The 27,500-nt window shown below is 39.0% G+C and overlaps 2 protein-coding genes across 2 annotated transcripts in view; one reads left to right on the top strand and one right to left on the bottom strand.

Moving 5' to 3' along the window:
- LOC131136089 (receptor activity-modifying protein 1-like) overlaps positions 1 to 6,456 on the top strand; it is a 48,819-nt gene extending 42,363 nt beyond the window's left edge. The window contains exon 3 of the mRNA XM_058082589.1: positions 1,073 to 6,456. Within this exon, the coding sequence (XP_057938572.1) occupies positions 1,073 to 1,328 (256 nt within the window). The 3' untranslated portion in view covers positions 1,329 to 6,456. The remainder of the gene's footprint in view (positions 1 to 1,072) is intronic.
- An 8,333-nt stretch (positions 6,457 to 14,789) lies between these two features.
- The window catches only part of ube2f (ubiquitin-conjugating enzyme E2F (putative)), a 29,605-nt gene continuing 16,894 nt past the window's right edge, over positions 14,790 to 27,500 (bottom strand). The window contains exon 11 of the mRNA XM_058082642.1: positions 14,790 to 17,591. Within this exon, the coding sequence (XP_057938625.1) occupies positions 17,541 to 17,591 (51 nt within the window). The 3' untranslated portion in view covers positions 14,790 to 17,540. The remainder of the gene's footprint in view (positions 17,592 to 27,500) is intronic.

Below are 27,500 nucleotides of genomic sequence, written 5' to 3'. Positions count from 1 at the left end.
AAACAGTAATCTATATTTCTGGAAAGGGTAAGAGCACCTACCCCATTAGGGTGAAGGCCATCTCTACCAAACAGTCGGGGGTTCCTCCAGAAGGAAGGCCAGTTATCTACAAACTGAAATCCCTGTTCGTTACAGAAGCCAGCCAGCCACCGGTTTAGCGAGAATAATCTACTAAACCTCTCATCATTGCCTCTCGCAGGCAAGGGACCAGAGACAACAACTCGATGCCGACACATCTTTCTGGCGAGATTACAAGTCCTTGCTATGTTCCTTTTTGTAATCTCTGATTGCCTCATCCTAGTGTCATTGGAGCCGACGTGTATCACTATATCAGAGAAACTAGTGTTGTTTGCTTTATGTTGGTGTTTGGACCTGTTGCGAGTCAGCTCCCTAAGGCTACCTTCAATATCGGGTGCTCTGGCCCCAGGAATACACATTACGGTGGCTGGGTTCTTAAGCTTAATGTTACGGGTGATGGAGTCACCTATAACTAATGTGCGGGAGCCAGTAGACTGTGACATAGTGGGGCTTTCTAAGGGAGTGTAACTGTTACGCGTCTGAATTGGCTCACCGCGGTTAGCCGGCCGCTTAGGGCTAATGCTAACCGGACTAGTAGGTTGGCTACAACCTACGCTATCCGGTGTGCCCGCCACATCTATCGTTACGAAATTACTCTGCTCTAGTTGGCGGACACGTTCCTCCAGCAGGGAAAGCCTCTCAAGGAGGAGGGAGCAGGAGTTGCAAGAAGCCATACTCACGTTTCTTGTTGATCGGCGAGTTAGTAGGAAACTTGAAGAACAACTCCGGTGACACCGCTGGAAGTCCAAGTCGACGGGCAAGCTTGGTCCAGTCAGTCGTTTTAGTTTATAAAAGAAAAAAAATATTGGTTGAGAAAAAAGTCTAGAAGAAAAGATCTGTTGAAGATCGGAATGAACCGAGCTAGCTTAACTCAACGAGCGCGCGCGCGAGCGGTCTGTCAGCACAGGAAGTGCACTCACATTCATACTTATGGACAATTTGGAGTCACCAATGAACCTAACATGCATGTTTTTTTTCTCTGTCACCAATACAGACTCTACGGGGAGCTGACTAACTGCACATACCTGGTGGCATTAAAGATGGAGTGCTTTTGGCCTAACCGGCTGGTGGATGAGTTCTTCATCCGAGTGCACAAGCATTACTTCCACAATTGCTCGCTGTCAGGGCGACTGCTGAGGGACCCGCCCAACCGCATCCTAGGTCCTTTCATCGTGATGCCCATCCTGGTCACCCTACTCATGACTGCCCTAGTGGTGTGGAGGAGCAAACGCAGTGAAGGCATTGTGTAGTCGAGGAAATGAAGTTGGGATTCTATGGACCGGTTTCCCTATCCCCTTTGGTGCTGGAACATCACTTTGAAGTCTCATCCAAATGCCACTTCAAATGATATCATTTCTTTGAGGTGAATATGGACTGACCTCTTTTCCTGGACTTCAAACCATTGCTGTGAATGACGGATGTGCTTGTAGTGACAACAATAAATATAAGACCGCTATTTATATGACCTGAAACCATCGACCGAGCTGGAAAATAACAGGACACATTTTTTTCAGTGAAATCTGTCTGTCGGTTCGTTATAATGTACATCTACATGACATGTACGTACGTAGTGAAATTAAGCAGTGTTTCTATTTAAATTGTGTTGTTCTGTACCGGAGCCCTCAATGTGCCTGTGGATTATTTTCCTAGATTATTATCTGTCTAATCTACGGTGATGCGGACTCTACATCGCTCTGTCATGGTGAAGCGAGAGTTGAGTCAAAAGGCAAAGCACTTAATTTACCGCTCCATCTCCATACATTGGGTAGTGACTGAAAGGACATAATCACGGGTACAAGTGGACAAAATGAGTTTCCCTTAAGATGAGATGAGAAGCATTGGGGGGAGATTCAGAGTCGAGCCGCTGCTCCTCCACATCGAGAGGAGCCAGATGAGGTGGCAAGAAGATGGATGAATGGATATTGGAAAGTAAAGGAAGAAGCACCAGCTGTCACAATAACATTTGTAAGTATGGCTTTCAAAAGCAATGGAGAAAGGCAAAGTCCAAATTACACATATATTTTATGATATGCAAGTGAATTAAGATGATATCCTCAATCATTATAAGAATAATAAAAATGACAATGAAGAAAGCACAACAAAAGGAATGGAAGTGTTGGATCACTGTTAACTGTTGCCAATGCCAAAAGCAAATCTTTTGTATCATGGACCTCAGCTTTGTATTGATTATGATCTACCAGTGTGGTGGCGTGTGCGATGTGAACTGTTTCCTCGTTGATATTTTTGAATGCTCTTTTTCCTCTAAAGGTTCATTGAGCTGTAACCTTGCTGTCAGCACAACACACACAAACACACCCACTCCACTCTAAAAGGATCTGACTTTGTATTTTGTGCCAAAAATCTCTTGGAAAATGGGAGTCAGGAAGTATTTTTTAAGTCAATTATTGAACTGTACTACATGATCAGGAAGAAAACCTTTAATAAAGTCTCTTATTGTCAGATGTCATCAGAACTGGGGATTCGGTTTCCTCGGAAGTACAGTCATCCCTCGCTTATTGCGGTTAATTGGTTCCAGATAAGTGAATTTCCGCAACATAAGAGTCAGAGCATAGAAAACCTGTTACCTGTGACCATTATTAGAGTCATGTAGACATGAAATAGCACCCCTATAGTCAGATTTACACTATTTGTGTCAACACCCACACTAATACGCAGGGTACAGGATCACTTCAGGGACATGACAGACAGCCGCCATTCATTGCATATACAGTAGCAAAATACCAAACTAACTAGTTATTGATTTAGTTGTTCCAAACTTAAGAAAGAGTTTCAAATGGAGTGGAGAAGAAGTACAACATAAGTAAAAAATGTATGTTTCACACGGAAGGGAAGAAAAAATATTTTTCATTATTCACTATTCTTCACTCCATGCGGAGTATTAAGGTAATGTAATATAAAGGTAGCAGAGAGTGACCAGGATGGATAGGATCAGGGTGGAAAGGATGTCACACAGGTGTATTTTACATGATGTTCTCTGAGATTGCAATAAACTGAATTATTTTCATTTTACTGATTATTTCAGTCATCCATCCATTAATTTGCTATGGTGGAGCATAGTGGGTATGCTGGAGCCTATTCCAGCTGTCTTTGGGCAAGAGGCGGTGCACACCCTGGACTGCTCACCAGCCCACAGGGCACATGTAGACCAACAACCATTCACAGTGTTTTGGGATTCAGTCCACACACAGTTTTATAGATGAAGCCTTTGGTCCTACACAACCAAGACCTTCTGGCTAGTTTGGAGCTTTCATTGGTGAATTAAATACTGTCCTGCTGTTATGATGTTGCATTATTTGCAGAGCTTCTGGTGCTAAATCACAGTATGTTAATCTGTCATCAGATACACACCCACACTGGAAATGCTAACCTAATCAATGGCAACATGATGCCGATATCTTGTGGAAACATGATTATAGTTAATGTAATTACAACTACATAGTGAAATTAGATGGCGAAAAAGGAGGGATATATTTGGGGATTTGGGGACTTCTAGAAGTGTTTATTTGTTCAAGAGAATGAGGCACCAAGCCACTCCTTGGTAATATTGGACACAGAACAAACAAGGGCAAGATGTAGATACAGATTCCAACACAAAACCTTTCTTGACTGAAATAATCAGAATGGATTGAAAAAAAACTTGAAATAATCCACAAAGTCCAAAAAATTGCAGTAATACAGCAGAAAATAAGTGATTTCATATATATATGTTTTTTAATTTTTTTGCATGTTCTCCCCATGCGTGTGTGGGTTTTCTCCAGGTACTCCGGCTTCCTCCAACATTCCAAAAACATGTTAGGTTAATTGGTGACTCCAAATTGTCCATAGGTATGAATGTGAGTGTGAATGGTTTTTTGTCTATATGTGGCCTGTGATTGGCTGGCGACCATTCCAGGGTTTACCCCGCCTCTCGCCTGAAGACAGCTGGGATAGGCTCCAGCATACCCACACAAGGATAAACTGCATAGAAAAGGGATGCATGGATAGAAGTTTGACTCCGGACAAACTGCTCTCCATCATGGACAACCCCACCCAACCACTCCATTGGACAACAGAGGGGCAGTGACGCTCATTCTCTCAGAGATTCCTGCAGTTCCGTTCACACAGTAAACACTGCAGGACTTCATTCATTCCACATGCCGTCCAGGTCTACAGTACCTCACCTGAGTGTACAAGATAATCCACCACATTATTGCACTGTACTATCATCATCTCTTGTATAAAGTGTACATTTAGGTTGTATTTACCATATTGTTACAGACTATTTATGAATATGCAAATATTGTTTCTTATATTCTTTTATTTATCTTATTTTATTATATTTTTGTCTTATTGCATTATTGCTTATTTTTCTTCTGCAATTGATCTACTGTAAACCAATCAATTTCCCTTATGGATCAATAAAGTCTGTCTAAGTCTAACATGTAAGTACTGTATAGGCCCACCATAGTAAAACAATGTAGTTACATAATCTGTGACAAACGAAAAAAACTGCAGTGACGTAGTGTTGGTTGACTTTGGTCCTACGTGAATTAATTCAACAAAAGGCTGAAAAAATTAATTGTTGGAGTTCCAAATTGATGTTTTTGCAACGCCTCTGCAGTTGCGTCACGGTGTGAGTATTGACCTTGTGAAAGTGTTTGCTGTGAAATGCTTCAGATGGCACTTGATGAGAACCAGGGCACCCACGTGTGCATGCAGCCTCTTTCAATGGTTTGTTTGGAAGAGAAGAGCAGCCAAACATACATACGGTATATCACAGGCTTGTACAACGCTAGCTTCTTCTTCTTCTGGATGGATGTTTAGTCTTTTAGTGCACACACACCGTCACCTGACATTTCCTGTGTTTTTAATACTTGTGGTTTCTACCCTGAAATCATACTTAGTGGTGTTATGAAGGGAAGCCAGTCAGCTATCTTTGGACTTCACTGAGGTCTTCCAGTGTTACAACGCTGGTTTACTTGTAACCCTACATTGTGGATCACCATGGCAACTTCAGTCAGGTTCAAATGCTCCAAAGCAGTTTAACTCCTAAAGGAGGAGAAGATCAGTGCCCTGGCAATTCTACCATGTATTTTACAATAATCTGAATTTGAAATCCAGTATTTTCACAGAACACCGAAAACACCACAACCAAAAGAACTGTAATTTGAGACTTAATGTGAATATACATTAGACCCCTGCCACTACTCACATGCGCCACTGTACCCTACGCTGGCTCACTCCTCCCCTTGCAAACCATTGTGTTCGCTTGACTCCTCTCCTCTGATTTTAGATCAACATTTTCTATAAAAGTGACTATTATCATGATGAAATCAGAATATAATCAGCTCCAGAACCGCCCCTGCAATTGCTTGCAGGGAAGGAAGCAAACTAACTACTGCTGTAATATTATGCCGTATATTTTATGCTTTATATTAGTCAAAGGTTTAAATATGAACACTGCTAGTGTTAGCTTACTGCTTCATACTGGACAACATCATGTCTTTCACAGATGTCTCCATTGCCATACGTGTTGTTTTCAGCAACCCAACATTCCCAGGCAGTGTATTTCTGTCACTTCTGACATTTCCCATTGGAACCTCTGCTCGATGAGATTGAAACAAGATGTCGCCTGAAAAATGATCATCGAACACCGGATGCAAAACTATCAGAAGTGCAATATTCACACAACAGTGGCTTTCACCTGGCGCTCGTCCAACCCTCAGTATTTGCACTTCCACCATTCCCCAAAGATACTGCAACCAGCACACTAATCCCCAGTGGTGCCATTAGGGACTGCATTGAAATCATCCTTTTTCCACTGGGCTTCAAGAACTTGAATGTTTGGTCCATGTGTGAGCTTGTGTCAGTGTTTCTTGTCAGTTATATAACATGGCTTCATGGGACCGATCTCACACGATGGACATGCTGGTCTTGCTGTGGCCTAGTCTACTGTCATAGTCACATAGAGGGAGCACAGGACAGTCAAACTGAATTTTTGCTCAAGTGATCAGCTCTTGTATTGGACATCATTAAATTGTGCAAGTTGACTTAATCTTGCTGGGGAGTGAACTGTAAAATATAGATACTGTTGTAGCCAGTTAAACAAAGACTAGTTCAAGTATATTTATTTTTCTATGTGTTTCGACTTTTATTTCATTAGGACCACCAACTTTAAAGATAATGTGCCGACCATGATTAATGAATTTCCGCAAAGTAGGATTCCTTATTCATAAATAGAATATTTTTGTATCTAAAACCTGTTTTAACATTATTAGAGCCCTCTAGACATGAAATAACACCCCTATAGTTACTTTTACATTCATATTCTCAATATAGTAGACATAAAATGGACTCATACGTTATCATTTCAAGAGTTCCGGACAGTTATCGGGTGAGAGGCGGGGTACACCCTGGACTAGTCGCCAGCCAATCACAGGGCACATATAGACAAACAACCATTCACACTCACATTCATACCTATGGACAATTTGGAGTCACCAATTAACCTAGCATGTTTTTGGAATTTGGGAGGAAACTGGAGTCCCCGGAGAAAACCCACGCATGCACAGGGAGAACATGCAAACTCCACACAGAGATGGCCAAGGGTGGAATTTAACTCGGGTCTCCAAGCTGTGTGGCCTGCGCGATAACCGTTCAACCACCGTACAGCCTATATTTTGATATATGATATAAAAAACAGATTGAAAAGTGAAATAACTAGCATGATGACTCCTTCCAATCTGTCATGCTTTTATGTTTGAGTCATTAATTCAATGAGACAGAGTACCAACCATCTGCAAAGAAGAAATAATTATACAACTGGACTGTTTGGATCTATTAGGGAAGGGGGCATTGTTGACCCAGCAGGTTCTATGTATTGTAATATCCTTCCGCGTGACTTTGATGTCAAAGAAAATGAGTCAAAGCTCTGAAGAACTGATGCTGGGGCACATGGAGTTGAAACGTAGCTGAAAGAGGAACAAAGGGGCCGCATTAATGACACAGATGTCTCAGCTTCGAATGACATAACAGAGAAGAGAGGATCAGCAAAGCACTAAATGCAATAATTAAAGGCTTTCAAGGGTGACACTTATGGAGGTTGTAGCATTGCCATGCTGGCTGTCTTCAATGTTGGATTGCATTGTTAGTACCCTCAACTGAGGAACTAAGGTGTCAACAATTCTGCTAGCAGCCAGAAACAGATGGGTCTTCAGAGTAATCAGAAAAATGTCATTATTAATTTAAAAGTAAACACAGAGCCAAAGGAAAGATGCCACATCATGGGACAATCAAGTCTGAGAATATAAATGTGCATACCTACCAGCATGTACAGCAGGGGTCTCAAACACGCGGCCCGCGGGCCAAATGTGGCCCGCAGGACAATAGTTTGAGGCTCCCGCCTTGATATAAAAGTTTAATGTTAGTGCGGCCTGTGCAAGTTTGATATGGATGCTGTATGGTATCATGTACCCAGAAAAAATTATTATGTTTGATGATCATGTTAAAGGTTAAATAACTGTTAATAGTTATCCTCCCTATCCGTGTGGAAGTGGTAAGTTTTTGGCTATTTAAGTTTAAAGGAAATAACTTGAAGGCTACCGTTTAGGTCGCTAGCTCTCTAGTTTGCGAGTTAGCATGTGTCTCAAGACCCTGCAGTTGCGCAATATGTTGTAAATAAAAAAAGTCGTGTTTTGTCATGTCTACAGGGCTCTGTATGCTTTGTTAATTTTAATCTGAAAAAAATAATTAGTCTACCCACCAACTATATGTGGTTTCTTAAGTTTTTATTATTTGCCGTTTTATTATTATTATTATTATATTTATTTATTACTGATTGATTGATTTTCTTTATTCTTGATTTGGTTATTTATTTTTCATCTTATTTTGTGTAAAAAAAAGTTAGATATTTGAGAACAGTGGAATGTTTTATCAGAGCTTTTCTTGTAGAAAATTGGAACATAAGCACTGAAGAAGTTTGTATATTTTTCTGTTTTTAATAAATGCGTTTTTTTTTCATAAAGTATAGCTCTGTTGCATAACAATAATGTAATATTTTATCATTTTTTTGTTAATCTGAAAATGTGACCGAGTTGAAAATGAATCTAAACAGGGTGACACCTAAGCTCCAAGTGCAAGGATGTGCTGCATGGTTATGTTCATGCTGATAACTGTGAGAAATGTTGGGGTAGCAGAAGAAATCTTTCAGATGTACTGATTTGAAACGCTTGGTATGAAAATCCCACAGCTTAAGCTTTTCTTCCCCGTGAGGAGAATAACTTGGATGTAATATTAACAGAGTTATGGATTTTTATAAGCCTGCTGAGACTCACCGTGACTGGTGAATGAAATGTTTGAAAATGACAAACAATGTTAGCATTAAAAATCATTTCAAACAAATCGTGTTGGATTTTTTTATCTCAATGTGTTTCACTCGAAATATTCAATTCGTCAGCATTGATGAAAGCATGGATGAAAGTCAAAGGGGAATATTGTCACTTTTTCAAGGTTAGCAGGTGTTAGTGTTTTCATTCATGCTTGAATGATGCTGGAATGCCGTTGGAATACCGTAAGAATATTTAGAATACAGTAAGAATACCTTTTGAATGTTGTTGGATATTTTTCCACTTCAAATTCACCTCACTATGCGCAAAACATTTGGCCCTGATATTTGGAATGCAGGTAAAATTTTTAGAATGCACTTCAAATATCCAGGAATAAATAGAGAATTTTCATTCCGACTGCTTTCTGGCTCATTGTACTTCTAGTATAACTAGCGTAGAATAGCATCTGTACCATCCAAGACTTATGTAATGGTGTACTTCACATATGCAGCATTTGGGACATGTTCCTTTTACCTGCTTGTGCAAAAATGAAATGACTTTCTGATGCATTCATCTTCCATCATCATGCAAAAAAAGACATTGCCCTGAAAAATGTGTTGAAATTCACATCGAGATTGCACACAGTGGAACTGATGCTGATTCTGCCAACAAACACTCCAAATGAAAAGTTTGTAATTTAACAAAACAATATCACTGGTGTTAATGAAATGATGGCGGTTTGGTTTCTGCTTGTTTAAGTTGACCTGACTAAATGTTTTTTTGTGTTTGAAGGCTGCAAAGCTAATCTGGCAGCACAAGTAAAAGCCGCCCACGGCCAGAGCATGAGTGTGGGCAGCTTTTCAAGCAGAACAAAGCACATGGAAAGGCACTTACTGTTCAACTTATAAATGTTTATACTGTACATTTAAGGGCATGCGTGAGCTACTGGTTAACACCCAGCTCGTTACATGCACACACACAATTAATACATCCTGAAAATGTTGCCAAATTTGCAATTTTTGTGCATGTGTATCATCCATCATCTACTGTACAGTACTACTCCAGCAGGTAGTTTAAGAATCTTGGATAATCTTGGATTACATATCTAGATGATATCAGATATATGCTGTACATTTATTGCTTTGGCAATAATCTTCCAACATCATTATTAAGCAGATTGCACTAGAGGTGGATGGATCGATCTCAGTATTAATAGTATCGATACCAAGGTTAATATAATTATCAAATTGATAGTGTAATAAGTGTAATAGTTATTTTCTATGTTTATTTTCACAAATGTCTGTTTTGTTGTTGTGTTGTTACTTTTGTTTGAATAATTATTTACATTTTATTTTGATTTGAATATTGATTTTATTTCACTCAAATAAATGCATGTAATGTAAAGGGATATTTGTAATAAAGTGGAACCTTGGTTAGCGTCATTAAGGTCTGACTCTAACCGAAACGGATGTTAACCAAAAAAATGTTTCCCATAAAAAATAACATTAATCCAATTAATCCATTACAGAAAGCTAAAAACACCATTTTATAGTTTTACAATTATAGTTTTACATCCAAAAAAATATGAAATGCATATAAATAAACAAAAATTATGGATAAAAGTGATAAACATTTTAGGTTGGGTTTTTACCTTCATTAAAGATATGATTCTTAACATGATCTAAAAAACTAAAAAACTTGTCCAATTATAGGCTGCACGGCGGACGAGTGGTTAGCGCGCAGACCTCACAGCTAGGAGACCCGAGTTCAATCCCTCGTCCATCTCTATGTGGAATTTGCATGTTCTCCCCCGTGCATGCATGGGTTTTCTCCGGGGAAAAACATGTTAGGTTAGTTGGCGAATTGATCTAAATTGTCCATAGGTATGAATGTGAGTGTGAATGGTTGTTTGTCTATATGTGCCCTGTGATTGGCTGACGACCAGTCCAGGGTGTACCCCGCCTCTCGCCCGGAGACAGCTGGGATAGGCTCCAGCACCCCCGTCACCCTCGTGAGGATAAGCGGTAGAAAATGAATGAATGAATGAATGTCTTAATATAAGAAACCAAACACATATGCCTTTGGTACCGATACTATTGATATTTGGATAGAATACTCTCAGTCTGTTATTTGCTGTATTAATATATTTACAATATTAAAGCAAATACTCTTTGCCTAAATTAAGCATTTTCAAGCATAAACATTCAGAAGACACATGCAAAGGCGTTGTGATATGCAATATTCTACACTGGTCACTAGGTGGCAGTAATGTTACATTACAATAGCCACCTCGGGATGTACTGTACACAAACTGGAAGCAAATAAAGGTAATTCGAGTGACTATTGGGGTGTTATTTAATGTCGACAGGGCTCTAACTTTACTTGGAAGGTCATAAACAGGTTTTCTATGCTAGTAATGACATGGTGTATGACTAAGGAATCTTACTTTTTGGAAACCTACACATCACGGGTGAGTCCAACTGGAACCGATTAACTGAGCTAATCGAGGAATTACTGTACCAATAAGTAGTAGTAAGAAAGTAAAGTAAAATAAATGATTTTTTGATTGAATTCTTGTGAAATTGTGTGTAATGTAAAGGAAGTTGTGTGTATGCTATTTGGCATCAGCACATAGTTGCTATTTAATCTGCTGCCATATCCAATAAAAATTGTATACATTTTCAACTCATCGACCAACAGAAGATGAAACATACCACTGTAATTGTCAACCAGGACCCCATAAATCATCTGCCTCGAATAAAAGGCATGGTTGTAGCTTCTGTAGTGAACCACTCTTGCAGAAATTGTTTCCAAGCTGGAAACAACAAGAATGCATCAGGGTGTTGAAATGAAGTTTGCACGCAGCAGCGTGAGGGAAGACAGCAAGACAGAGAGGCGGACGAAGACTGAGCAGCGAGCACCAAACGCCCACCAGGTCACCACAACAAACGCACAAACAGACAGACAGAAACACAGCACGCGCACAAACGGTATTGTTCATAAAGACTAAAGATGAGGCTTTGACATGTGATTCATAGCTGACTGTCTGGCTTCAGGGCTGACTGACATTACTAATAATGTCTGATTTCCCCTACCATGCAGACAATGACCACTGAAATGGCCACCAGGCTGACATTCTTTGGTTGAATTGCTGAATTGTCTTATTACTGCTACTGAACATACTGTATTGTTAAATGGTTAGAAAAGGCCAAATGATGAAAGGAAATATTTCATTCATTTTATTGCCATTCATTTAATTATGTATTTGATTTGGCTGAAAACAAACAGCTGGGGAGGAATTTGGGCCACTCATCTTTGCAGAATTGTTGTAATTCAGCCACATTGCTTCCAGCATGATCTCAATAGGATTCAAGCCACTCCAAAGTCTTCATTTTGGTTTCTTCAGCCAATCAGAGGTGGACTTACTGGTGTGTTCTGGATCATTGTCCTGCTGCAGAACCCAATTTGGTTGCACCTTGAGGTGGCCAGAAATTCTCCTTGTGGTTCCACTTATCACAGCAAGTCCTCGTTTTAATGTGTGCTATGGGCCGTCCATTGTTGTACATGTGAGGAAGATGCACCACTGTGAGCGTAGTAGCCATCTTGTTTATGTATGTGTTCCACAGCAGATGAAGACGCTCACAGCTATTGATGAAAACGGCTGTGACCCTCGTATCTTCATCTGCGTGTTATCAACTGTCTGTAGTTGTGTATGTGATGAAACATACACAATAGACATACACAATCCAGAACTGGGCTCACCGTTGATGGACAACACTGCTGATGGACATGTCACTCAACTCCATGTCAAAAAATCCAAACTATCCTTTTAATGTCTTCTTTCATGGGTCTGGCTGCTTTGCTGTTAACACACACCCTTTGGAAGTTTCTCCAAAAAAAATCTAAAAAAAAAAAAAGAAGCAAACCTACATATGCACAAAATTGATGTACGCAGCTTCAAGATTGTAAAATGATTTTTTCCCCCCTCAATGGACAATAGTTTTTAACCAGGCCATAGAGGGAACTGCAAAAATATGAATGATATAATTTTCCCATCTCATTACTTGACCACGGCTGTCAGCTGTCATGGCCACAGGGTAAATGTTCATGATGATTGTTTCTACCGATGTCATGACAGCCTGGATGACTGTCACAGGTGAGAGTTTGGCAGCTGCAAAGAAAACCAAGTCTTTTCTTTTTACTGATGACTATGGACAGTGTTTTACTATTTTTAACATTAACTTTTTATTTGGCTTTTTTTACACCATAGCATACTCTTGTTATGCTTCTGTTTTTAATGTTTCTTGAGATGTTTCAACTTGAGATGCAGTTCAAGTAAAAATGCTTTTCTCCCTTTGCCTTTGCCAAATGTTAACTGTTTAATGGGTTTTTTTCCTGTGGCTTTTTGACACCATGCATACATGAAACTTCTCATTATGCATTTTTTTAGTGTTTTACAGTGGTTTTATATGTATAACACATTAGATAAGGTTAACTTACCTTTGGTTTGTGTGGCTTTGGGATTTGCCGTCCTTTTCAACCAATGGTAGAGTCTGGGAACCTGTCAGGAACACACACAAACTGGCAAAACAACTCCATAAAAAGGCGTGATTGTGTCCGACCCTGCTCTTATTTGGTACACGTTTTGCCTTGTCAAGCATTTTGCAAATTTCCCTACTAAGGGACGAAAAAAGGCATATCTTATTTTACTGTTTGTAATCATTTTTCTTTTTTTTTACATCATAGTACATGATTTGTATCATGCACAACTGCCAGTCACGGAGTAAACATGGAGCAAACTGACAAGTAGGTAACATTTTACAATAAGGAACACAAAATTATAGTACTTAATGAGGAACAAACCTACATAGCCACTATACTCATTAGTTCCTCAGTAACTACTGTATTTTTGTGTACCTTATTGCAAAGTGAGACCACAACTTACCTTTGATCATTTGTGTGGCTTTGTTTCTTCCTCCCGAGATTTTCAGAGTTTGGTAACATGCAAAAATAAGACGAGAGAGCCACTAAAGGACTGAACAATTGTACACTACCTGAAGTTTCGAGTGTGTCCATGGCTGTTGAGGACATGTATGGTTGTGGGGAATTACAGTCCCTAATTCTTTGTGTCCGAGCCTCAGCTGCTCACAGCAATTGAAAGAGCTGGTGGTGTCCCCAGTGCTAGCTGTCTGATATAATGGTCTTTGTTTGCCCTGTTGAGGAAGAGTGGGGTGGCAGACCATGATCTTTCTGCTGTCCTCATCACTCTCTGGTCTGTAGCACTACCACACCATCAGGCCACAAACTCAATTCCAAGCAGCCTCCTCCTGAAACTCATGAATAAAATATAAAGAAGGTATACATACACTACTGGTCAAAAGTTTTAGAACACCCCAATTTCAAGTTGCTAGTTACATAGCCGTGTTTACACCCCCGCCCCAAACGATTTGAAATATTAATGTTTATCATCTTCTTACTTGTGCGAATATGAGAAAATTCTATTTCCTGAAGTAGATAAAGTCCTTAAAATGCTCCTGGGGTATTATCATTATCAACAAGTCGATTATCATAAAGCTTTTACTGTAATTGAGAGGAACTTAAGCAACATTTTACACACTTTACATCTTTAATACTCACATCTTTGTGATGAAAGCCACTCTATTCTCCTCGGTCAACAATGACAGATGCGGTTCATGAGTAGCACAATCATCTGGTGAATATCTGTAATAATTATCCATTTGCACTTTCGATGTGTAGAGCTCCACATCACAACCAGTTGTTGCTCAGTGAGAGCACGCAATGCAATATGTGCTTTCACCATATTAAAACTCCCCAAAAAGTTGCTTGATTTGTCACAAGTAGAGAAAATATGTCCTCAAGGGGAGTTGGAATGTTGCCAGATCTAGCGACAAAATTGCCAAGTTGCTAACACAGGTAACTCTGTGCCAACACCTCGGCTCGCTTCTCTCGCATCTACCTGACATGTGCGGTAACATGGAACAGTCCATTGCATGAGAAGGGAGGGGAGCGGTCGAAACCCTTGTGAAAGATAATGCATTTTGATGTGTATTCAGCATGTGAAGAAAGACTAAAACAGTAGTATGAAGTACTGTATGTATCAATCAGTTTTTATGAGACATTTGGCTAATGGTAGCTCTGCCTGAAAAAAACAAACAAAAAAAAATGTAAGGTTACCCAAAACTGAAAAGTGTGTATTTCACAATTGTACAAAAATGCCTGTTTGAGGGACTACTAATTTAAAGCTGTTCATCTGTGTATTTATCTACAATCTCATAAGTGCAATGTTCAAATTGCCTGTGGACTGACGACGGTAGCAGTTTCTGTGTTGTTCAATAAAAATACATCATATCAATGCAGTATGTTTTATATCCTCTTTAATACTTCTTTAAAAAATGCATATACAATCTGAGAGACACAGTTGAGAATTTTAAGAACTGGCTTTCAATCTTAAATCTCACCTGGCCCAAATATGACTGAGCCCATGCAGATTTCCCAAACAGGAGCCTTGGAAAAATAATCACCCCACACCGCCAAAATAAAGGACATGCAATGCAACATCAGTGTTAGTAAGGCTAAAATGAATACTGGGCGAACATTGCAACATCCTGCTCAAATTGGCTTCATTTACTTGTCATACTTTTCGATCCTTTATCTTGGCAGAGGTGCGTGTCATTACATGTTCCGCCGTAATAATAATTGACACTTTTTAAGTTGTGGGACGGAATTTTCGACACAAAGACAAAGAACGGAGCGGAGTGAGTCAGAGCATGCCTACAAGTCACATTATTTGAACACACACTCGCATTGAACGTTACCTTTCATCATCACATTTCCTCATGCCAACATGTAAACACAAAGAATGGAAGGAGAAAAGCAGTTGGGTGCTCAAAGGTAGAAGACAAATTGGAGGCGAGATGCAGTTGTACAAACGGTCACTGGCTCAGCAGGTGACAGTCCGCATCCTCATCTCTCACACACTCTCACACACACACACACACAGCTGATTTTCAGGAGCCAATTTCCAGAATGGCAAAGACTCACTGGATGTGTTACTCAACCAGCATGAACGAACAAGTTGTCCTCGAGCAAAGTGGACTGCACCCAAGACCACAAATTCTACCTGATTTCCCAGCATTGCAGATACTACATATAGTCATGAACATAAATACATCTATTAAAATAAAAAAAAATCATAGAAAATAACTTGAAATATTAATGACAATACAGTCAAAATGCGATTTCCATCCCCCAAAAATCATACATTGTATGTCACTCACGCAGTGTGTTAATAACATGACAAAACACGCCACCAACTGAAAATGTGCGCAAACCTGCGCAAAACTTTGGGGTGATTTTTAACCAAAAAACGTGCTATCTGGGGCAGATGTTAACCGAGTTTCCACTGTAGCTTGTTTGACCTGTGCTGAATCATTCTGGAAAAAAAAACCCCATCAACAATGATTTCCATCCAGTCATCATGTATAATTATTTCACAGTTTTCTGCATGTAAACCTATAATTCTTTTCTATAAAATGCATCCTTTGTTCATATTTTTGGGCTTACGCAACAAATAAATAAGATTTGCATTATTTCCTATGGGAAAAATTGTCACATGCTTCATTTTTGTCAAATAGGTACATCAACAAAGTACTAATTTTTAGCAATACACGATTATGCAACAAGCATAGTGTATATTTATTACATTTTGGTGATATTTTTAAATTATATGTACACATCCCATTAATTTGGAACATTTTCATTTTCTTCTGTCATCTCATTGTTTTTACATTATGGTGTGTTCCCTGTCTATACAAGTGGTCTCCAACGTTTTTTCTTGCAACAGCTACTTTTACAAAAAGAAAATGGCCAATAGCTACCTTACTTCAACCCAAACAAACCAAATGCTGGTATCCAAAACTCACATTTTGTATTTCAGAATGCATTTCCCTCTAGTGTTCTCACATTAGCTAAAGACCTGAATGAAGAGCAGGCTTGCAGGGCACCATGTTGGTGACCCCTGGTCTATACCTACTACAAGTGGTGGAACGGTTTTACTGTACTGGCTCACACAGTAAAACATTTCAATATCATTGCACTTTGATCTGTTGGCGTTTTGATGCTATCCATCCACCGCTTGGACTCATTAAGATATAGGAGTTTCAGACCACTGCAGATTTTTAACTGTAAATCCAAATTGCTGGAAACCACAACCATTCCTTATATTCTTAAATTAAATACAACAATGCAATATCGCATTTAGGGGTAAAATAAAGTTTTAAGTAAGGGCAAATGGCTGGTATTTTTAACTCTAAAATAGTCTTTGGGCAAATTAGGAAGACAATGTCGATTTTTCTGTTCAGCTCCATTGTGAAGGTACATGTGAGTTTGTGTGACACAATGACATAAGACATGAAAACAGAGACAGAACGACAAGCAGCAAAAGACAAAACGTGTCAGTATGTCCAGTTGTAGTACAGTAGTCACTCCCTCTGCCTATAAGAGGTAAACATACAAAAGTGAACAAAGTTGTGTGTGTGAACATGCAAAAGAATGACAACAAACAGACGATATGGTGCTAATCATTCAAATGCTGTCTTGTGAGCTGGGAGCTATATGATTTGCAGCCTGTGTACACGAGGATGAGCGTAACAGCGTAGCGTAACATGGAAAGAAATGTGTGTAAATGTGTTCATTTTGTCTTTCCCAACACAACCATTGCAGGCACTGGAACATCACAACTGTTGACACATATAAACCTTCATATAGTTACTTCATTGTTAAAACTAATACAGACGTTCATTGTGATACATCACGTAGCAGGACATTGACTGTCTTAGCATCAAGCCAGCAGCTTCATTCAGTGACTGCATCATCACAATGATCAGACACTGTGCTCTCCAAAACACTCCAGAATAATTAAAGCATCGTGCTTTGTGTCGACGTGTCCCTCCTCAAAAGTTGACTGTTATCCTGTTTAATAATGTTGAGGTTTATTGCAATCAGGTGAGCAGAGTGGAACATTACAACGGCCAGCTACTGATTCGTTGTGAACCTGGCCGAGATAAGCTGAGGCAAATGTGGAGCAGTTTGGTAGCTTGGTGCAGCACGATGCGTTTATCATCTGGCGTAGTGCTTGATGTAATCTTGAACTTTATTACGGAAGTCCTCCTGAAGGGAGACAGACATAGTAAGGATAAAGTGTCAGTGTTAATGGTGGGAACATGGATGAGAAATATGAAGACAAGGTACTTCATTTGATTACACATTGTACAGTGTTTATGTCAACTATCCATCCGTGTCGACAATATCATGAAGTCCAGGTCCACTATGTTGTTATTACTAAAAAGGGCCCACATAAGTCGACATCGGCATACATAGTTGACCATAGTTTTTTGGGTGTCTAGAGTAATTGGACTTACACTTTCCATGGAGAAAATTGTTTCGGTTTTCGTCTGACCTTTTGGAACAATTTAATAAATAATGAAAACTAAAGTACCACTGCACAGTAATCTCTCCCCAGTTTGTGGTCTGAATTTCGTTGCTTCACTAAATCACGTTTTTTCATATTAATAAATTGTCAAACATCTGCATAGTTGAGCAAATTGTACACATTTTTTGCCTAAATTAAGCATGTTCAAGCATAAAAATAGCTAATGAACAAAAATGCTAATACAAAGCATTCAGAAGACGCATTCAAAGATGTGATACTATATGTGGAACAACAGGAAGTACAGTCTAAAACAGGGGTGGGCAACCTTTTTGACTCACGGGCCGCATTGATTTAACAAAATTGACAGGGGGCCAGACTATATATTTTACACATAACAGTCCACCTGGTATTATTGTTATTATCTGTAAAAGTGTCATGCAATCTGCTATTATTATTTATAATTGTATATTTGTATTGAAATATTTTATATTTTATATATATATATATATATATATATATTATTTTAAATATTTTATATATTATATATATTTTATATATTATTATTTATATTATTATTATTGTTATTATTATTATGTGCTTGTGTCCCTTTTTTCAGGAGCACTTTGTAAACAACAGACCACATCAAATAACAAAATTGATAAAAACCATCAAAAGGTTGGCTCAAGCTATGATGCCAGGTTGCATGTTGAGTTAAATGAAATACTTTGGAAAGAACGGGCAGGCTGTATTCAAACACTTGGCGGGCCGGATGTGGCCCCCGGGCCGTAGTTTGCCCACCCCTGGTCTAAAACAAGAAGTATAAAAACAACAACCAACTCCTCCAAAGCTAACATGTGAGTCTATATTATGTCTTATTTATGTCTGTCTTTCTGTCATTTTTCTCACATGACGACAACTATATTACGTAATAGTGTAAAAGTGACTAAGGGGTGTTATTTCATGTCTAGAGGGTTCTAATAATGTTTTTAAAAAATGTATTTACAAGGCTGTAAAAAGGTTTTCTATGCTCGCACTACAAAAATGTTACTAATAAATAATGAATCCAGAAATGCACTTATCACGGTCTTGAACCATTTCTACTGCTTATCCTCACGAGGGTCATGGGAGAGCTGGAGCCTATCCCAGCTGTCTTTGGGCGAGGGGTACACCCTGGACTGGTCACCAGCCAATCACAGGGCACGTATAGACAAACAACCATTCACACTCATTCATACCTGGACAATTTGGAGAGCCAATTAACCTAGCATGTTTTTGGAATGTGGGAGGAAACCGGAGTACCCGGAGAAAACCAACGCATGTACAGGGAGAACATGCAAACTCCACACAGAGATGCCCGAGGGTGGAACTGAACTCGGGTCTCCTCGCTGTGTGGCCTGCGCACTAACCTTTCGGCCGCCATGCAGTCGGTCTTGAACCAATGAAATATAATAAACAAAGGAGTACTGTATAACCTGAGTGTAACCACAACTATGCATATGATTTTCTAGGATAAGACCGTCACCATTGCACACCTTCTCTGGGAAACTCAATCCAACATTGGCAAAGAAAGAGGACTTCAGAACATTCAGACAGAGTTTCTCCCACCCCTTGATTGCAACCCTACACACCAATGGCAACCAGATAGAGTGATGTTAGCCAGGCTAGCAAAGTTAGCATGTCAGCATCTCTGCACTACTTCAGTTGTGTTTACAGTTGTCGTCATGTTTCTTGCTTCATGTTTATGCCGACATGATCATATTTTTCCACAAGAACCAGGAGGCTGTAGGTCATTTATTCTGTTTGTGTGCGAGTAGCTTTTAAAGTGGAGACGTTCAGCTGGGCCTCAGACTTGGACAGCATTCTGTTTTGTCTTGTATTTAATGTTAAATTGTACAACTGGTATATATTACAATACTATAAAGAACACTTAATGCTTGGACTAACCTCACTGAGGGTATAATATACACATAGTACAAAAAATAATTAGAAATTGATTAGACACTTTCATAATGGTAAAAATGGCTTTCCATATTTACCTCCTAAGGTCAAGATCATTCATGTACGTTCACAATGATCTCTGATTTATGGCATTCCGAGTTTTGGCATTTTGTTTATGTATTAGTTTTTGTGTATGTGGGTGTTTGTATGTGTGCATGAGCAGAATTCAGAAAAGCTGCCACTGAAAATGAGCAGCAGGGACAAGAGATTGCGTGTCCTCACCAAGATGATGGATAAGTCCGACAGCTAATGAAGGATATGTTCCCTTACGGCAGGGGTGGTTAAAGTCAAAAATATAATTTAGCAAGAAAACAACAGCAAAATCCAAATCCAACGAGAAAAAGGTTGTAATCTAACAAGAAAAATGTGTACTTTTGTGAGAATAATATGTTATTATGGAGAAAAATAATATCAATTTGGTAGGGTAAATATGACATTTTTATTTTTTTTAAGTCACATATTTTTGGAGGAAAATTAGGTTGGGGAAAGGAACAAATAAACTGCAGAAACAAGACTGGTCTTATAATTGTTTCATTCCCTTTCCTTTTTGATCTCTTGGCTGATGAAGTCAACTGGGAAAGAGGATGATGAAATGTAGATGAATTACGTTGAATAGGCGGAACAGTATTACTGTACATTTTTTGGCTATGATTCATCACGTTTAATTTAAAGTTAATATCAGCTCACCAGAGTCAATAAAGAATGCCCAGAACAACTATGTAGCCTGGATTTTTTTTTTAATACTAAAAAAAAAACACACCATTTGGCGGTCCAAAAATGCATATTTCACGCTCTAGTTGGGTGTTCATTATTTTGAAGAAGCTATGTAAACTCTGGAGTCTATTAAAAACTTTTAGACCTCAACTTTTGGTAATATTCCACCCATGGAGGGAAATTAGCTCTACTCTTGCCTAATGATCTCTGTAGGTATTAAAAGCATCAAACGTGCATCGGGGGAAGGGAAAACAAATGAAAACCTTTGGGGACAAAGTGTAACATCTGGTACAAGGTAAAAACTAAGCAAAGCACAGTCCAGGGATATATCAGATAAACAGACTGAAAGCAAGAGGTCAGGAGTGAATGAAAATATAGAAAAGAAGCACAAAAGAGGGGAGGTGCAAGGGTGTGGAGAAGAAACAACACATTTTGACACTGGGAATTCTGTCTGGTGAAAATGTCAGCGCCCTGTAATATCAGGGTGTAAAATGACCTTGTTTGATAGGCTGTGTACTGACATGCCATGTTTTATTGTCTCTCTCTCTACGTTTCAGTTCACAGACAGAGGGATTATTTTCAGCACCAGTGCAAGCAACATAGTTTTGTTGAGCACATGTGGTGACTAGTAAAAGGGTGAGCACCTGTATAATTTATTTATTATATTTATTATCATTTATTACGATGCACATGGATGAAATGTTGCAATGCATTGTTTACAAAGTTTACTTTTGAATGTAATTAAATTTTCTGGATATTTAATGTGCAAAAGGACTGATTCTACATGTTGTGCCTCCTTCTACTATGGTGGATTTGTCAAGGTATCATTCATTTTTCCCAATATATTGATTATAGGGAAAATATTAATACAGTGCATCCGGAAAGTATTCACAGCGCTTCACTTTTTCTACATTTTGTCATGTTACAGCCTCATTCCAAACTGTAAATTAATCTCTTACCTCAAAATTCTACACAAAATACTCCATTATGACGATGTGAAAAAAGGTTTTTTGGACATGTTTTGAATTTATTAAAAATAGAAAACAAAAAAATCACATTTACATAAGTATTCACAGCCTTGCTTAATATTTTGTTGATCCACCTTTGGCAGCAATTACAGCCTCAAGTCTTTTTGAATATGATCCCACAAGTTTAGCACACCTATCTTTAGGCAGTTTTGCCCATTCTTCTTTGCAATAAGTCTCAAGCTCCATCAGGTTGGATGGGCGACGTCTGTGCACAGCCATTTTCAGATCTCTCCAGAGATGTTCGATTGGATTCAAGTCTGGACTCTGGCTGGGCCACTCCAGGACATTCACAGAGTGGTTCTGAAGCCAATCTTTTCAGATCTTGGCTGTGTGCTTCGGGTCGTTGTCCTGCTGAAAAATGAACCTTCGCCCCAGCCTGAGGTCAAGAGCGCTCTGGAGCAGGTTTTCATCCAGGATATCTCTATATATTGCTGCATTCATTTTTCCTTCTATCCTGACTAGTCTGCCAGTTCCTGCTGCTGAAAAACATCCCCACAGCATGATGCTGCCACCACCATGCTTCACTGTAGGGATGGTATTGGCCTGGTGATGAGCAGTGCCTGGTTTCCTCCAAACATGGCGCCTGGCATTCACACCAAAGAGTTCAATCTTTGTCTCATCAGACCAGAGAATTTTGTTTCTCATGGTCTGAGAGTCATTCAGGTGCTTTTTGGCAAATTCCAGACAGGCTGCCATGTTCCTTTTACTAAGGAGTGGCTTTCGTCTGGCCACTCTACCATACAGGCCTGATTGGTGGATTGCTGCAGAGATGGTTGTCCTTCTGGAAGGCTCTCCTCTCTCCACAGAGGAACGCTGGAGCTCTGACAGAGTGACCATCGGGGCCTTGGTCACCTCCCTGACTAAGGCCCTTCTTCCCCGATCGCTCAGTTTAGAAGGCCGGCCAGCTCTAGGAAGAGTCCTGGTGGTTCCAAACGTCTTCCATTTACGAATAATGGAGGCCACTGTGCTCATTGGGACCTTCAAAGCAGCAGAAATTTTTCTGTATCCTTCCCCAGATTTGTGCCTCAAGACAATCCTGTCTCGCAGGTCTACAGACAGTTCTTTTGACTTCATGCTTGGTGTTTGTGCTCTGACATGCACAGTCAACTGTGGGACCTTATATAGACAGGTGTGTGCCTGCAGGTGGACTCCAATTAAGCTGTAGAAAGATCTCAAGGATGATCAGTGGAAAAAGATGCACCTGAGCTCAATTTTTAGCTTCATGGCAAAGGCTGTGAATACTTATGTAAATGTGATTTCTTAGTTTTCTATTTTTAATAAATTCAAAAAAAGTCAAAAAAAAAAAACTTTTTCACATTGTCATAATGGAGTATTTTGTGTAGAATTTTGAGGTAAGAGATTAAATTAATACAATTTGGAATGAGGCTGTAACATGACAAAAGCGCTGTGAATACTTTCCGGATGCACTGTATGTTTCATGCAATGCGACCAATAAGTTATTACTTAAACTGCATTCAGAAATTACACATGAACTGTGCAATACAGTCAAAATATTTACCCAAGTAATTCTATATATTGATATTTTATATATTTATTCTCGGGCTGCACTCTGTACCCTGTCTCTTGCCCGAAGACAGCTGGGATAGGCTGCAGCACCCCAGCGGCAGAAAATGAATGAATGAATGAATTAATATATTTATTCTCAATGTATTTGCACTACCTTTCTTTTTTTAATGTCCTTAATTATGCCAGCTTATTTAGTTTATTTATTATTCCCAAATTATCTTACTTGCATTAAACAAATGCAAATTTTAGAAATAATTCAAATTTACATTTTGAACATAAGATAGTGTTTTTAGTGTAACTTTCTTTCTTTGTTTTGAATATTAAATGACAAAATGTACGCTAACAAAATATTGTACCAACATGTAAAAGATATAGAGTGAATGACTTATTCAGTAGATCTGGAGAACAGGTAAGATCAAATAAGCCTACTCCTTTTCAGACATGTTGAATTGTGCAAATGTAACCACATGATGTTCCTTAATGTAACTTATGCATGTCCCAAACAAATACACCATACCAGACCAAAGATCTAGAATGAATGGATACCATTTGGCCATCATATGTAATTTCACTTGATGTAACGGCTACAATAAAAATGCATTACATTGACAGGGTAAATGTTAACTGTGCAAATTAATAATTCAAACTTCAGGACATAATTTCTATATTGAAACATTTGTATTGCACCATTAGCCTAATCCAAACTCTGCTCTACACTCAAATGAGGAGCAGAGGACAGACTTCACTGTTCTTGCAAAAATCACAACATGAATCTCAATTGCTCATAGACACATTTAAATACACTTGAAATCAAATGAGTGACTGGCATGAAAATGAGCATTTTAGTAGGTAAGACTAGGATGTTCTTTACTTGCTTGGAAATAGGAACCTAAAGGGATCAATCTTTGTTCATGGACAGAAAGATAGTCAATAAAGGGAACGCATTATTTGCATGTGCATGTGTTACCATGTTAAGTGAGAGACCATTGAGGAACAGTTGAACGTGCATGCATTTTGATGGAGACAACAGTGCAGAATGAAAAAGTGGCTGGAACAAACCGGAAGTCTTTCTATGCACTTGTGAGTGTGACCAACCACAGCAGAGTGGGCGATATCGCAGTTTATTATCAACTCTTATCCCATTAATCAACTCCTATTCAGTTAGCGGCACAACCCGGAACTATTTCTATGTACTCAGCAATGTGATCAACCACAACAGAGTGGGCGTGCCGTGGGTGGAATATATCAAAACGGACTGTTTTCATGGGAAGCACAAAATCCTATTCCTAAAATTCTAAATGTATCTGATGCATTGACTAACATGTGCCAACAACATGCGTTCAATGTGACACCTAATGTCCAATTGTCTGGACCATGGCATTATGAGGCTCCAAACAGGATGCTCCCAGAAGAAGCATCCACTAAGCCTCGGCACTGCAGAGTGCCATCCCTGTTGTGGTGGCCCCAGCCTTGCCAGACAGCAGCAAGCCGCACATGTGTACAAAAACACCATCCACCCAGAAGCCCAGAGAAGGCTAGCCTAGTTCATCCGGAGAGGCTACAGCACCCGCCTGTCCATCCCAGCATTCCATCTTGACTAATTATACTTCATGTTCCTGACTGTCAACTGCTCATGAGGCATGTGTCTTTGATTTGAGGCAGGAGCCGGAGCTCCACAGCTATAAAATTACTAAAATCGACAAACTCAAAAGATACAGTACATGTGCTAACACACCTACTCATAGCCCACCAACTCTGGATGTAACTCAGTGGGAAGGCAGCATACTTGAGTTGTTACAAATAAAGACAATCAAAACAGTACAACAGAGCAAAAACAAGACCATCCAGAAAAATAAATAGATAGACTGGAAACTGTAGATATGAATCTACTTTTTAGTCTCATGAGGGACAACGTTAAGGGCTTTACTTTAAATTTCTGGCAAAGCAGTTATTGCCACGAAAGAGCCATGGTATTGTATCATTTTATTTATTTTATTTTTGTCATTTTAGAAGCCTATTGTTCATACAACAAGTTTGAAATGTGTCAAATTCCTGCCAGACCAAATGTGACAACTATTATACTTCCCATTGTATTTCCTTTCTGTGGCATTTACTTACTCCATTGCCAAACGCACCTGAATGGAGCCAAAACAATGCTTTGGCATTGTAGTAAAAGATACACTGACACTGAAATGTATTCCTGATGAACAACACTGTTGTTATTGTTGCCTTCACAAATATTTACCTGTATGTTATTAGGGTTAGGCGATACGGACCTTAGAATATATCAGATTATTCTGGGGATCTATCACGACATGACGATATAAAATAAAATATAATTTCAAATTCAGCAGAGTCTGAGTCACACACCTTCAGCAATATAATGAAATACACTTGTCTCAAATTGTAAGGTTGTAAGGCAAATATATTTATTGGTAAGAAAGTGGCTAATTTTTCTAATGGGATGTCAGCCTCTGCACACATTGCTACTAAATCTTCAACAAACTGTAATGCCTGTGCTTGTGATTAAGGAAGATGTTGTCACACATGCAATTCCAACTGCATATGTAGATTTTTTTTCCAAGATAGTCTTGTTTTGTTTACGCAGACGCGGATAAGACCTTCGTTCAAAAATAAACGTGCTTCTCGTATTTTCACTTAGAAACTGCACATCTTCACCATGTAATGTAAAACCTTCCTTACATGAAAGCCGTACATTTGCGTTAGCTCTGTGCTGTGAAATCAGAGCAGTGAAACCGTGCAGCAGAGCGGGGGGAGGGGTATGCCTAGAGCCTATACCCAGAACGTCCACATCACAGTGCGCCAGTGTAATAATAGCATAATAGGTCCCCTCTTTAATAAGCTTGGTAGTTGGCAAACCTTGCTGATATTGTGAAGTCAATATTTCAGACAGGACAATGACGGCAAACAGCGGAGGCCGGATATCATCTTGAAGCATGTTCACATTTTCCTAGCCCCTGCCCTCTTACTTCTCCTACAGGTCAAAACCCTTCCATTAAGTGGAAAGTGCAAAAAATGAAAATAAATGTGAAAACTAAAAGTCAAAACTGAAAATCAATAGCCGTAAAAAAGAAAGTGATTGGATAAAATGGGCCACATGAACATGAGAAATATCCAAATGAAAATACTTTTTTAAAATGTTCATTTATGTAATTTTTAATGTAATTTTATGTAATTATGTAATTTTGTCAATGCCAACACTTGTTTCACAGTCAATACAGCTTTTCCTACGATGCCAATATTTCATGTCAGGATTCTAGCACCATACACAAGGGATTTTGATGAATTGTCAAGCTGTAAACCCCAGAGGCACCAAGTTAGATGGTTGTGCAAGAACAAGAAACTTTTTAAAACACCATTGGTGTCTGCTCCCAGCGTACATCTCAATGTAACACCACTCTTAAGTGACAATCACAACACTACTTGCAAAAGCCTGTAACACCTATTGTGCAGAGCAGTCACACAGCTGCAGATGAAATTTGCATTTGACACATTTGTTTTCACCCTCTGTTAAGAAAAGATGAGGACTAAAGATACTGGCAAGCAGTACTTCTTCTAAAAAATATATATATATATTTAGTTTCGGGATGAGCATGGTAAACTGATTTAACTAAAAAATAAATAGTCAAGCACACAGAATTTAGTTGATGTAGAGTCCATATCATCATAGCTATGTCGGTTCTTAAACAATACAGGCATATTGAATTTCACTAAGTGTGAACTCACGCCAGGGCAATTCTTTGCTTGGTCTGACTTAACACCTAGAGCAAGGCATGCTGAGAACCCTGTACTCACACCTCTCCAACACGACAGGACATGTACACACACATATATATATATATATATATATATATATATATATATACACACACATATATATATATATACACACATATATATATATATACATATATATATATAATTATTATTATCCAGCATGCTAGCATTGTTTTGTATGAATGTTAGCATGTTAACGCAGAGTGGTTACTCGAGTTGTGAAAAATATACCGATATGTTGTTTGACAAGTTTCCTCCTGAATGGATAAGAATCATCCATAAATCCTTAGACTAATTGACTGTGGAGAAATGCACCGGGTGTTATGAGACTAGTAATCTTATAGTTGACAGTGTGTCTCTAAAGAAAAACATGAGAGCCCCAGGCTGCCCGCGGACAGTTCTCAAGCATGCTCCGTAGCTTAACATGCACTATAGGTCACAACAAAGGACTTTCAAGACATCATGAAAACAAAAATCTAAAGTTTGGAAGATCTTTGGATTTTACAAGGACGGAAAACCCCACAAAAGCCAAGTCGTGAACAGCGAGACCAATAGATATGAGTATAGTACTCTTTTTTTTTT

This window comes from Doryrhamphus excisus, chromosome 9 (assembly GCF_030265055.1).
Source record: "Doryrhamphus excisus isolate RoL2022-K1 chromosome 9, RoL_Dexc_1.0, whole genome shotgun sequence".
NCBI classification, from domain to species: Eukaryota; Metazoa; Chordata; class Actinopteri; order Syngnathiformes; family Syngnathidae; genus Doryrhamphus; species Doryrhamphus excisus.
Note: the sequence above shows the minus strand (reverse complement) of the source record. Positions and strands in the feature narration are given on the sequence as shown.